The sequence below is a fragment of the Carex rostrata genome, chromosome 5 (assembly GCF_964058835.1).
Source record: "Carex rostrata chromosome 5, lpCarRost1.2, whole genome shotgun sequence".
Taxonomy (NCBI): domain Eukaryota; kingdom Viridiplantae; phylum Streptophyta; class Magnoliopsida; order Poales; family Cyperaceae; genus Carex; species Carex rostrata.
The window spans coordinates 5,802,508-5,814,964 of record NC_135922.1 but is presented as its reverse complement, the minus strand read 5'-3'; the positions used below and the strand labels follow the sequence as shown (position 1 = coordinate 5,814,964).

Genomic DNA, 12,457 nt, shown 5'->3' with positions numbered 1-12,457 from the left:
CTCAGCACTAACCTCTGCGCGACAATGGAGATTTCTCTTCTCCTCAGCACTGACCCCTGCGTGACTCAGCTTGTTTCCCTGCGCGACACAGCCGGCCGATCTCTTCTCTTCTCTTCTCCTCAGCCGGCCGACCTCTTCTCTTCTCCTCAGCACAAATCAGCCTACGAGAATCAAACAAAACTTGCACAGGTTAGTGAGAATCGGACAAAACTCGGTTGACTCGGCTGACTCGGCGGAAAAAATCGGAAAACTCGGCTGACTCGGCACTGTTCATCCGAGTTTTCCCGAGAAACTCGCACAGGCGCGAGAATCGGGTAAAACTCGGCCCGGTCAGGTCCGATTCCGAGTTGAATCGGCCGATTTCTGGAACCATGATCCTGCCTAGATCTTGAACGAGATCTCTCAACCTGAACTCGGACTTTTTTTTCTTTCAGTCACCAGTACATTGCATCTTGAGACATAAAGAGCTTTGAATTCAACGGATTTTGCACTTTCAATTGGAACAAGACACTCCTTGCAACCAAGTGCTACCAGTACCAACTCCACATTTGTGAACTGACAATCATCGAGAAATTCATCTATGCCGACTCCACATATTGAAGAAAGGGAGTCTGGAAATGATTGGGAGTAACAGTATAGTTTAAAATAAGAGGCAAAATTGTCAAATAGATATTTTATTAATATTAATATGATTTTCTTAGTAAAAAAAAATAAAGGATTGGTATATTAATAAAATAGTAATGTTTAGATGGGGAACAACTTATTTTCAATTTTGGATGGGGAAATATTTAATTGAACAAGTTATGATGGGGATATTTCTAAATTTCTCTTTTATTTATTTGTAGTATGCAAAATACATAATGGTGAAAACTGCAAAATAGAGAATTAAATAAAGAGAACTGTGAATTATCTCTTTTATTTTATCCCAAATTTCTCAAATTATATATTCATCAATGATGACATTTATACATATTGTAGCACTTATCAAGTGAATTATATTTACTGTCTGAAATTATCTTCTCTAAGCATCAGAAAACTAGAAGTAAAATGGCAAATTATATGAAATTTTGTTGGTGTATATGTTTCTTTCCAAAAGTTACTTTAATTAGTCTTTGTTAAATTGATCTAAAAACTGTATTAAAAATTAATTGTTCATTATCAAGTACAGTCTGTTTTATTTAGGGTTAATTTCTTGTGTACCCTCTAACTCTTGTTAAATTTCTTATTTATCCCTTAAGACTTCAATATATTATATTTACCTCTCAATTCTTCTATTTCTTTCTTATTTATCCTTACTGTTAATTCTCACATTTAAAAATTTTATATTTCTAATTATACCCTTTTTGTATTTCCTTTCTGCTTCACTTCGATTGATGCTATATACCGTTACGGAGCCAGTGCACATCGTAACGGGACCGCTTTACGTCACTTTGTTCAGCCAGGGGAAAATGGCACTGGTATCAAGAAGAGATGGTTAGCGGGAGGAACATTTAAGAGTGCTTCCACCTACGCAGAATATTTAAACTTTGAGATCCATGCAGAACATATTTGAACGGTTGAGATTTTCCAAAAATTCCAGCAAAATATGAGATATCTCAGAGGATGCGAATTCGCGCTGTATATATGTACCATTTAGTTACCCACCAAACTTGAATTAATTTTTCTTTCATAGAAATAGAATCTGAGTGCCTCGGCCTGGAGAATGAAACATGATGAGCTGTAGCTTTGTAATTAGAGTCACTCTTGTAATTTACGCAAAATTAAAATGAACATATGATAAGGAACCGTAATACAAGAGAATAAAACCAAAAATAAGAAACTCCAACACGACCTTTTTTGAAGTTGGAGCTATGCTAGATAATTAGGCCACAATATATAATTCTAACTTTCTTAAATGTTGAAACTTAAAAGAGCGGCAAGCTCATATTATGATGGGTAGAAGCGTAGAACTCATTCTATGATATTCATTCCTAAACCAATTGCAATTCATTACTGGAGTTTTTCTCACTAACCTTCAAAATAATGAGACCAAGAGAAAGAACAGGGGTAAAATGAGAAAAAGTAAATTACGACAATATTCAAAAGAGAATAATTATCTTTATGGGTAAATAGGAAAAGATAAACATAGTTAAGGAGTATAGTAGATATAACGAAGAGTACAAGGGTAAATAAGAAAGTGAAAAAGTTTTGGAGGGTATATAGAAAATTAGTCCTATTATAAATAGAGTACGAATAAGACTTTTGTATCCAAGTCTATTAATATTGTGGTTATTTCAAATCTGTAAACTAATCGAGTAATCTAAATTTTTTTATTAACCGGGACCACTTCTAGGAGGTCGCTCTCGATTTCTCAAAACTAGTAACTATCTAGGATCACTTTTAATTCTGTAAATTATTTATCATTAAGTTTGCAAACCACAACTTTGTAAAGCGTTTGTTTGAAGTCTATAAACCTGTCAATTAATTTAAAATTTATCTTTTTATAAATATGGTACTAACTACTACTTTCAATAATTTAAATTAGTCCAGATTTATTTTATGACTGTACACCTTACGATATAATCTATACACTCAAAATTTTTGTAACAGTGACAGCGTACTTAATATTGGTCAAAGTTCTTCTCCTGTCAAAATTTGAGTATTCATCCGTCACACTGGTATGATTGGAATACGAAATCTTAATTCATACGTAATTTCAATTGTCTGGGCCCTTATTTATCTCTAGATCTGTAAAATGCCCATCCTTAGACTGGCCCTCAGGCCTGGTTAGTGGTTTGTTCGGGCCGAGATCGAACTGTTGAGTCTTATTGGTTCAACCATTTGGTTTTATTATTGTTAGATCAAATATAAAGTTGTGCCTGTTCATGAATATATCTTCTCTTTTATTAAATATTTGTTCATCAAAACAATAAATTAATTGTATATTTATCCATCAAATTCAAATGCTTTATTAGTGTTTCTATTTCTCAGTTTATTAAATCTAAAATATTGATTAAGAAAGAAAATAATTATTGCGCTCTTAATTAATCAACCGTTTTTGTAAATAACCCAAGTTCAAAATATAAACAACTCTGGTCATATAAATAACCATTAAAAATGCATCCAACTTTTATGCATCCTTTCTTGCCAGATCTGAGCCGTTCGATCTGCATTAAAAATATGTTTGTTTAATTTACCAATTTACAATTTTAATGTACACACAAATCTCGACACGAATCCGCATGCACCTCAGACCCCGCCTTTCAATTAATCAATCCTGTCAGTCAATCCTGGCACGACTAACCCTTTCCCTATATATAACAATTTCTAAGTTCATAAGTTCAATATGAGATTTTTGACAGAAATGCCACTGGGCTTGTTTAAACTTGTCCCACTACAAAATTAGAATTATTATTCCTAATCTTTCTTAATTAGTAATAGTCACTCTTTTTTAAAATTGACTCTTGACTTGTCCAGTCTTGTACTGCTAATCTGCTATGCTGGTATTCACTTAGTACTTTTTTTTATTCCTACTGACTTCACCTGATCAGTTACTGGTATTCACTTAGTACTTTTTTTTATTTGATCTAATGTAATTAGCTTTCTTAAAGAGAATTGATGAACTTCGTGATAATTAAAATATGCTATTCTTTTTCCAGCTTACTTTGTGCGAGAACCAATGTCATATGATGTTTCTAATAGTGTAGAGATAGGCTCAAATGACATTTATGTCGATGAAGATGAAAATAATCTGAGAATTCATATGCAGGTAATCTTTGTTATTTTACATTTTTAAAACATTTACAATTACAACTTAAGCAAGAGTTTTAGTGATTATGGTTTGCTTATGTGAAACTGTCAGATATCACGGATCCCTACATCCATTATTATGATGCAGTACAAGTTAATGAGCCTTTGTCAAATGATGTTGTAATTTCAAGATGTCGTAAACTAATCTCACTTTGGCTCTCTTGATGTTGTAACTTTGGCTCACTTTGGCTCTCTTGATGTTGTAATTTTATTCTTTTAATACTAGTCCAAGGACTTGTTTGGGAAAGGACATGGCTTATACTATGATAAAAGCAGCAGGGGCTGCACTGGTTTATAATATGGTGTGTCCGAATTAGTTCTGTATTTGTGTCCGAATTAGTTCTATATTTATATGGTTGTGATCCATTTATATTATCAGCACTAGTTGTCAACTCAATTACTTGTATGAAGGTGTGCATAGGAGTATTAATAATACGTATGTACTTTTGGATTTACTCTATCTATTATTAAATTATATGCTTCTTAAAACTTAATTGGGAAGAACAAAAAAATACCATATTTTGTGCTTCAATGAAAAAGCTATAGCAATGAACATAGCAATGAACATCCAATGTGCATACAATTCAAGCATTTTAAAATGTACTAACAATTAATCCACAATTAACACACAAAGTACATTAATTAACAACTACAATTCATGCAACATATATTAATTAACAACTATAATTAACACACAAAGTACACCAATCAATACACAAAGTATAATTAATCCGGCTAGTAATTTCTTGAGTATCGAATGATTTCCGCTTCAAATATGTGTCTTGAACCTTTTTTTGTAAACTTGCATCTGAGATTTGTTATATAAATTAGTAGTGATGTCGAACCAATCATTCCACATATTGCAATTTGGACAATTATAAAATTGTCTTCCGTAGTTCTTCGCGGTCCATGAACACTTCACAACCGTAGGCTTATGGCATCTCTTGCAAGCAGGGTTTGATGAAGAATGACTATTTTGACTACTCATTTTGCCTACACAAAAGAAAATTAAGAAAAGTCATGCTTTGGAGAAAAATCGAAAGGAAAGTATAGTAGTCATTATTCCACTTTTGTACTCAATTTAATTTTACCCAGTGTACTAGTTTGGGTTTTGCAATGATTTCAATCTGACCTAATAACATGTTATTATAATTAGATTACTAAAATTTTCAGATTACTAATGAGTGCTTTTTCCACTGTTAGTACTAGATACCTATGTTTAAAGAGAAGGGTATTTATGCCAATCACCAATACCCTCTGTTTTGATGGATAGTTTTCACAATGAGCTATTTCAATTTAATGTGATACCCATTCTCCATAAGATGCTGAGTTCAGATCCGATGAGGTACCTTAACGTGTAGAGTTAAATCCAATTCATTCATTACTTATTAGTATGAATCCTAAAGGGATCTCGTAAATTCTGTATCCAAATTCTTTCTTTCACAGCCTATTTTGAGTAACCTCACAAAGTGAGATACCTGAGAGGATACTCCTAAAACCACTCTGTGCGCACAAAATTAATAATATATTTCCTACTGTAATGACCTACCTAGCTAATGGCGATCAAGGAAAACATCAAAACAATAACCTCGTGTAATATTAACTTAACACATGGGTTCCATTCCTCATAGATCCAAGCATAGGGAGTATGGATAATTGTACATTACACAAAACAGAGGATCCGGAACTCATCCAAAGTAAAATACAGTGATTAATTAACTTTAACTGATCAGTACAAAACCAGCTTAATATTAGAGTTTTTTTTTTTTTTTACAAAAACTAACATACAAAGAGAAAATTGCAATTTTCTTAAATTATTAATGCACAATAATTCATTTGTAGAGAATTATTCTATTGTTATACATATCTAATACCTATTATATTTTAAAGTCATTTTAAAGTTCTTTACTTTAGAATACTTAATATTTGTTATTAATAATTCTTCAGTGAACTCTACATTAATGTCTTTTTTTTTTAGTTGTGGACAACAAAATGTTCCCTTTCTATTGTAATCAAGGTTTTAAATAGCGTTTATCGCATCATAGCGGGAAGCATACAAAAAAAACTATAGCGAAAGCTATGCTACATAGCGTTTTCTTATTTTTATAAAAATTATATCATATATTTGTACTAAATATCAACATTATCTAAGTCTCATAGAACAATAAATAATATCAAATTGATTAAAAAATTATAATATTCATATTGAACCAATACAAAGTCCAAATTGCGACTCAAAATATCCATAGTTATACTAATATCATAAACTATCAATCTTTTTCTATTCAAAATATATTCAGCATCATGACATAATCTATTTTTTTTCTATTTAAATTTCAAAATAACCTAGACATCATGGCATTATTAACTATCTTAATATATGCAAAATATTAAAACTAATGTATAGTAAGTATCATTTTGTTACTTCAATAAATATCTTAATATATTCAATCTAAGCCTTTATTTAAAACCCATATAAATTGAAAAAAAAAATAGCTCATGTTGCATAGCGCGTTGTAGCTTTTTTATTTTGATTTTGTTTGATGGATATCTCATTAAATATTTAATAGTTTAATATAAAGCTTAGTACGTCAATTGCAAAAAAAAATTACGGTTAAAATTCAATCTGAGCCTTTATTTAAAGCTCATATAAATTGAAAAAAAAACAACAAATGTTGCATAGCGGGCGCTATTTGCGCTACACGCTATGCGCTATAGCGGACTGCTATTACCGCTATAGCGTTCGTAGCTCAAATAGTGCGTTATTATGCCATAGCTTAGCGTTTAGGGTCCAAAAACGCTATAGCAGCGCTATTTAGAACATTGATTGTAATATAGAGGACAACGTTGTAATCTAGCCAGCTAGATATGGTTTATGGCAGGAAAAATAACTGTATTTCTTGTATTATATTCTATTAGCTTGGCATTTTTTTTTCTTTATATTATTTTTTTTAGTACAAAACAAGGTGCTGACAAAAAAAAGAATCTGAATTTCCGACTCGATTCAACTGATTCTGACTGATTGACCGATTCCATTTCCAATGTCAAGTGACCGATTCCAATTCCGATTCCGGTTTTTGTGAACCGCGCGTGGTGTTTGGATTTCAACCCTACATGGTATTTTTTTTACAACCCAGTTTTGGGACAATTACTGTATTCCTTAGATTGACCTTACACATGATTGTATTTTGCTCGGGAAAGAAAAGATGCTGGGACCGAATTTTTTATTAATATCCAAATTTTATATTAAATTTAAAAAAATATCCGAATCGGTTGGTTTTGTCAAAATCTACCCATTCCGAAATTTTTTTTTCCGGAATTAAACTCTATTTCAGGAAAAAAAATTTCCGGAAACTCAGTTCTAACTCCGGAAATTTTTTTTCCGGATTTAGGATTTCTTTTTTTTTGGCTCAATCCGGAATAATTTTTTTTCCGGATTTAGGATTTTTTTTTTTTTCCGAATTTTTTTTTTCAGTTTTTATTTATAATTTATTTATTTTTTGTATTGAAGTATTACAAATATTTAATATATTTTAAAAAAAATAAATGTAATACTATATAATGTGATTTATTCGAAAGACTGCTACAAATAATCCGGATCAACATTTTTCATGCCGGATTTTTTACGGCCGTAAAAAAAAATAATATAATATAATATATGTATATGTATATGTATATGTATATGTATATGTATATGTATATGTATATGTATATGTATATGTATATGTATATGTATATGTATATGTATATGTATATGTATATGTATATGTATATGTATATGTATATGTATATGTATATGTATATGTATATGTATATGTATATGTATATGTATATGTATATGTAATATAATATATGTATATGTATATGTAATATAATATATGTATATGTATATATAATATAATATATGTATATATATGTATATATAATATAATATATATCAAAATGAAGATATTTGTATATATAATATAATATATAATATAAAACGAAGATATATATGAAAATGAAAATGAAGATATATGTATATATAATATAATATATATATGAAAATGAAGATATATGTATATATAATATAATATATATGAAAATGAAGATATTTGTATATATAATATAAAACGCGTTTCTACTTCACGCCGTATTTTTATTTTGAAAGTCCAAACGACCGATCTGAACCGTTAGATGTTTAATCCATATTGAAATGTGCTTGGAGACCAAATTTTGCATTTTTTGGAATTTTTTTACTATTTATACTTATATATACATATATTATATTATATATACAGAGTACAGCTAACGCGCTTCCTCTAGCATATGGGCCGAAATGCTTCCGGTGGAAATTTGAAATTTCAAAATCCAAAAAGTCGATCTGAACCGTTCATCTTCTTCTCCATATTAATATCTGCTTGGAGACCAAATTTTACATTTTTCTGAAATTTTTTACTATTTATTAAGCCACTTTGAAAATCGCTGATCCAATGGTTTTACTGTTTTGTTAAGCCACCGTTGGATCAGCGATTTTCAAAGTGGCTTAATAAATAGTAAAAATTTCAGAAAAATGTAAAATTTGGTCTCCAAGTAGATATTAATATGGAGAAGGAGATGAACGGTTCAGATTGACTTTTTAGATTTTGAAATTTCAAATTTCCACCGGAAGTATTTCGGCCCATATGCTAGAGGAAGCGCGTTAGCCGTACTCTATATATACATATACATATACATATATTATATTATATATACAAATATCTTCATTTTCATATATATTATATTATATATACATATATATACATATATTATATTATATATACATATACATATATTATATTACATATACATATACATATATTATATTATATATACATATACATATACATATACATATATTATATTATATTTTTTTTTTTACGGCCGTAAAAAATCCGGCATGAAAAATGTTGATCCGGATTATTTGTAGCAGTCTTTCGAATAAATCAAATTATATAGTATTCCATCTATTTTTTAAAAAATATATTAAATATTTGTAATACTTCAATACAAAAAATAAATAAATTATAAATAAAAACTGAAAAAAAAAAAATCCTAAATCCGGAAAAAATTATTCCGGATTTAGCAAAAAAAAAAAAAAAAAAGAAATCCTAAATCCGGAAATTTTTTTTCCGGAGTTAGAACCGAGTTTCCGGAAAATTTTTTTCCGGAAATAGAGTTTAATTCCGGAAATTTTTTTTCCGGAATGGGTAGATTTCGACAAAACCAACCGATTAGGATATTTTTTTAAATTATAAATATACTAATTTTGGATGGATTGGTACTGTAGCATGAACAGTGTCACGCAGTCCTTCTACCATCCGATGGAAAATCAATGGCTCATTGTTTGCTCCATTGACGTGTCCTCATCTCATAATAAAAATCCCAGCCTCCGCCTCTCCATTTACTCCCAAAAATAAATAAATAAACGTTGTCATTGCTAACTGCCGCCACCTGTCCACCCCCTTCTCTTCTTCGCCGTCTAAAATTTCCACTCTACCTGCTTCCCTCAGCTCCAAAAATATTCCATTCCCTGCATCCCCATCTGCTCTCATTGTCTTTCTCTTCTTCCTCCTGACTCCGGCAATTTCCTCCCCAGGCCTCCCTCTATCCGGCCGCAGCTTGCCTTCGTCGTCCTGTTCCTCCGCTGATTTTCACCGGATAAGACCGCCATCTAGCTAGGATGACCAGACGTATTGTAAGTAAAATCAAAACATCTTCAATCTTTTCAATTTTTTTGTTCTCCATCAACAATGGTATTCCCAGTTACAAAATTTCAATGCTCCTCAATTTGTATTTGATGGATTTCCCTATATTACTGTTGAGCTAATGGGTTTTTGTTTCTATATTTGATATGCTCATTTTTTCCCCTATATTACTGAACAATGATGATATTTATTTGAGAAGAGTATTTCAAATAGCTTGTCAAAGTTTAGTTTATGAAATTTTCTTCTCTTTACTTGCTTTCATCGCTCCACTGATACTTGACATTTATACAAGGTGTAATTTACACATTTTTTCTCCATTACTGCATCTGTTCAGTACCAATTCCAAGTGTGATATGTTATTAATCTTCCCATCCAACTATATTATTTAAACAATTTTGTAGAACCTTAAAAAAAAAGGTTGTGTTTATAACCAATGAAAATGGAACATGTATTAAAATCATGCTTCAATTGAATGAGGAATGTTATCTGTGTCTCAATTTTACCTGAAATTAACAATCACTAAACTGCTGAATAGGTGAAATTAGGGAATCCGTCAAAAGATATGGATATGGTCATTCCTTTTGTTATATATTTCAATTATGGGATAATGTTTTATACTTTGAATTTCAAGATAATAAGACATAGGTACGAGATAGCTTCAAATCTGATAAATATAGGATGACTGACGGAGTATTGTGAGATTCGCAAAATTTATTTTGACCTTATAGATCAGTATGTATATTAAATAAGACACATGTTTAATTGTTTAATTATTGTATGTTCAATATGTGATTTGCTTGAGCTCGATTTCTTTTGAAAATTCTAATTGTAGACAAGGATCGTACAACACACAAGCACAGCAAATCAAGCCCATAAAACTTGAGAGGTTTAAAATGGTGATGTAATCCAGAATATCAGCAGCAAGGTAAATCATATTCATCTCAGCCATTGGTTTTGAGTTTTTAAAACTGCTGGTAATTCTCAAATGTTCTTCATGTATATAATTTTTGATAGGAAGTTAATTGCAGCTGTAGCAGATACAATAGTTTACGGTCCAAGATCAAACCTCTTCTCTGTATTTAATAATTGGCATTTGTATAAGCATCTGGTACAAAATATTGCATTTTATGAACAGTAATTAGCACTACAACAGCATGGGAAAGTTGAATATAAAATTTGCAGAAAATAAGATATGCAGATATAAATAAGAAGTTCAGAAAGAGGACCCAAGTTCGTACAAACCAAATATCTAGATGAACATTTTCAAATGAAACCATATTCAATCTTTTCAATTTTTTTGTCCTTCATCAACAATGGTATTCCCAGTTACAAAATTTTAATGCTCCTCAATTTGTATTTGATGGATTTCCTACATACTCACAAACACTCTGTTAGACGATTTACCATGAGCTCCTGAAATATATTCTTCCAAATGAAATAAATAGGAAAATAGAACAGAAGAGGCAGGGTTATAGTCAGAAGAGATATTCTTCCGGTTCACACAAGGTATTTTCCTGGTACATGAATGAAGAGCCATTATTTACCAACTACTGGTGGATATGCTGTTGTAGCTACCAATTTGACCTTTTTTTACCACATTCCTTTTTTTTTTCCTCTTTATGTTAGTTTTAGTGCTACATAGCTGTAAAGCCGATATTTTTCTAATATATCTTTCTTAACATTGGCATGTAAATCTCCCCTTGTCCATCCTTCTTTATTACAGGAACCAAAGTCGGAGTGGGTACAACCACGAGTCAGCCCATACCGCCTGGCAACTCACCTCACATCTGCTTTTGTTATATATAGTGGCATATTATGGACGGCTTTATCTGTGGTCATGCCAGAGCCACCATCTGGGTTGCTGAACTGGGTCCATGGAGCAACAAAAATTAGAAGACTGGCCCTACCTGTCAGTTTTATTGTCGGCCTAACTGCAGCCTCTGGGGCCTTTGTCGCTGGCAATGATGCAGTCTGGTTTTCCTTTTTGCTTTATAATTCTTTATCTCAATTATTTGATCTTTTTTCCATTTGCGGTATTGGAAAACTTTTGACTTTTGATTATGTGGTTAAACTCTAGATGCACTGATTAAATACTTTGTAAGTGACAAATTTTGCAATGCATAGTTGCAGGATAGCAAAATGAAAAGATACTAGGTTAATAAAAAGAAAAAAAGATATTGCTGAAGAACTTAGTTGACAAGTTTAGTAAACATTCTAATAGCCTGAAGCATCAGTTGATTTTTCTCAGTATTATGTTTATGTAGTTTTCACAGAACACAATTTTATATGTATGTACTTCAAAATTGACCCTAAATAAATAATTTACGTACATAGGGTCATACATACAATACATTTCCTAAAATGGGAGATGTATGGGTTCCAGATGACATATTTAGAAAGGAGCCTCTTATTCGCAACTTCTTTGAAAACACTTCACTAGTCCAGGTACAGTGTCCAAAATTCCTTCATATTTTATAATCCACAATTGTGTAATGTAACTAAAGAAATCTTTGTTCTTTCAGCTGAACCATCGCATTCTTGCAATGACCACACTTTTGGCTGTTGGAGCTCTCTGGTTAGCTTCAAAGAGAATAAATTTGCATCCAGCTGCACAATCTTTAATTGGAAGTACATTGGGGATGGCTACTCTTCAGGTAATTATTTTCTTTTCGAATTAATGGTCTTTTGGAATATAGTTGCTTACGTTGTCCTTTGCATTATTGTTCTGAAAATATTTTCCTTCTGTGTTAGGTGACATTGGGATTATCAACACTAACTGATGTATGTGCCGAACTCATTGGCATCAGCTCACCAAGCAGGGGCTTTGACTATGCTTAGTCTTATGATTTTACTTGGTATACATATCAAATTCAGAGGAGAAACGGTGCCTCCCCAGTTCATCAAGATGCAGCACAAGACAGTTGCAGCAACGCTGCAACCAA

The 12,457-nt window shown here is 31.4% G+C and overlaps 1 protein-coding gene and 1 pseudogene across 2 annotated transcripts in view; one reads left to right on the top strand and one right to left on the bottom strand.

Moving 5' to 3' along the window:
• Positions 1-12,457, bottom strand: part of LOC144554385 (putative aldo-keto reductase 1) — a 46,823-nt pseudogene that overhangs the window by 24,355 nt on the left and 10,011 nt on the right. The gene's annotated exons all lie outside the window — the stretch shown is intronic.
• Positions 25-12,412, top strand: LOC144554387 (heme A synthase COX15-like). Its single transcript, XM_078302707.1, has 8 exons — positions 25-189; positions 2,113-2,164; positions 3,639-3,748; positions 3,842-3,909; positions 4,016-4,079; positions 11,239-11,484; positions 11,850-11,960; positions 12,038-12,412. The coding sequence occupies exons 1-8, from the start codon at positions 25-27 to the stop codon at positions 12,191-12,193; spliced, it is 972 nt and encodes a 323-aa protein (XP_078158833.1). The 3' UTR covers positions 12,194-12,412.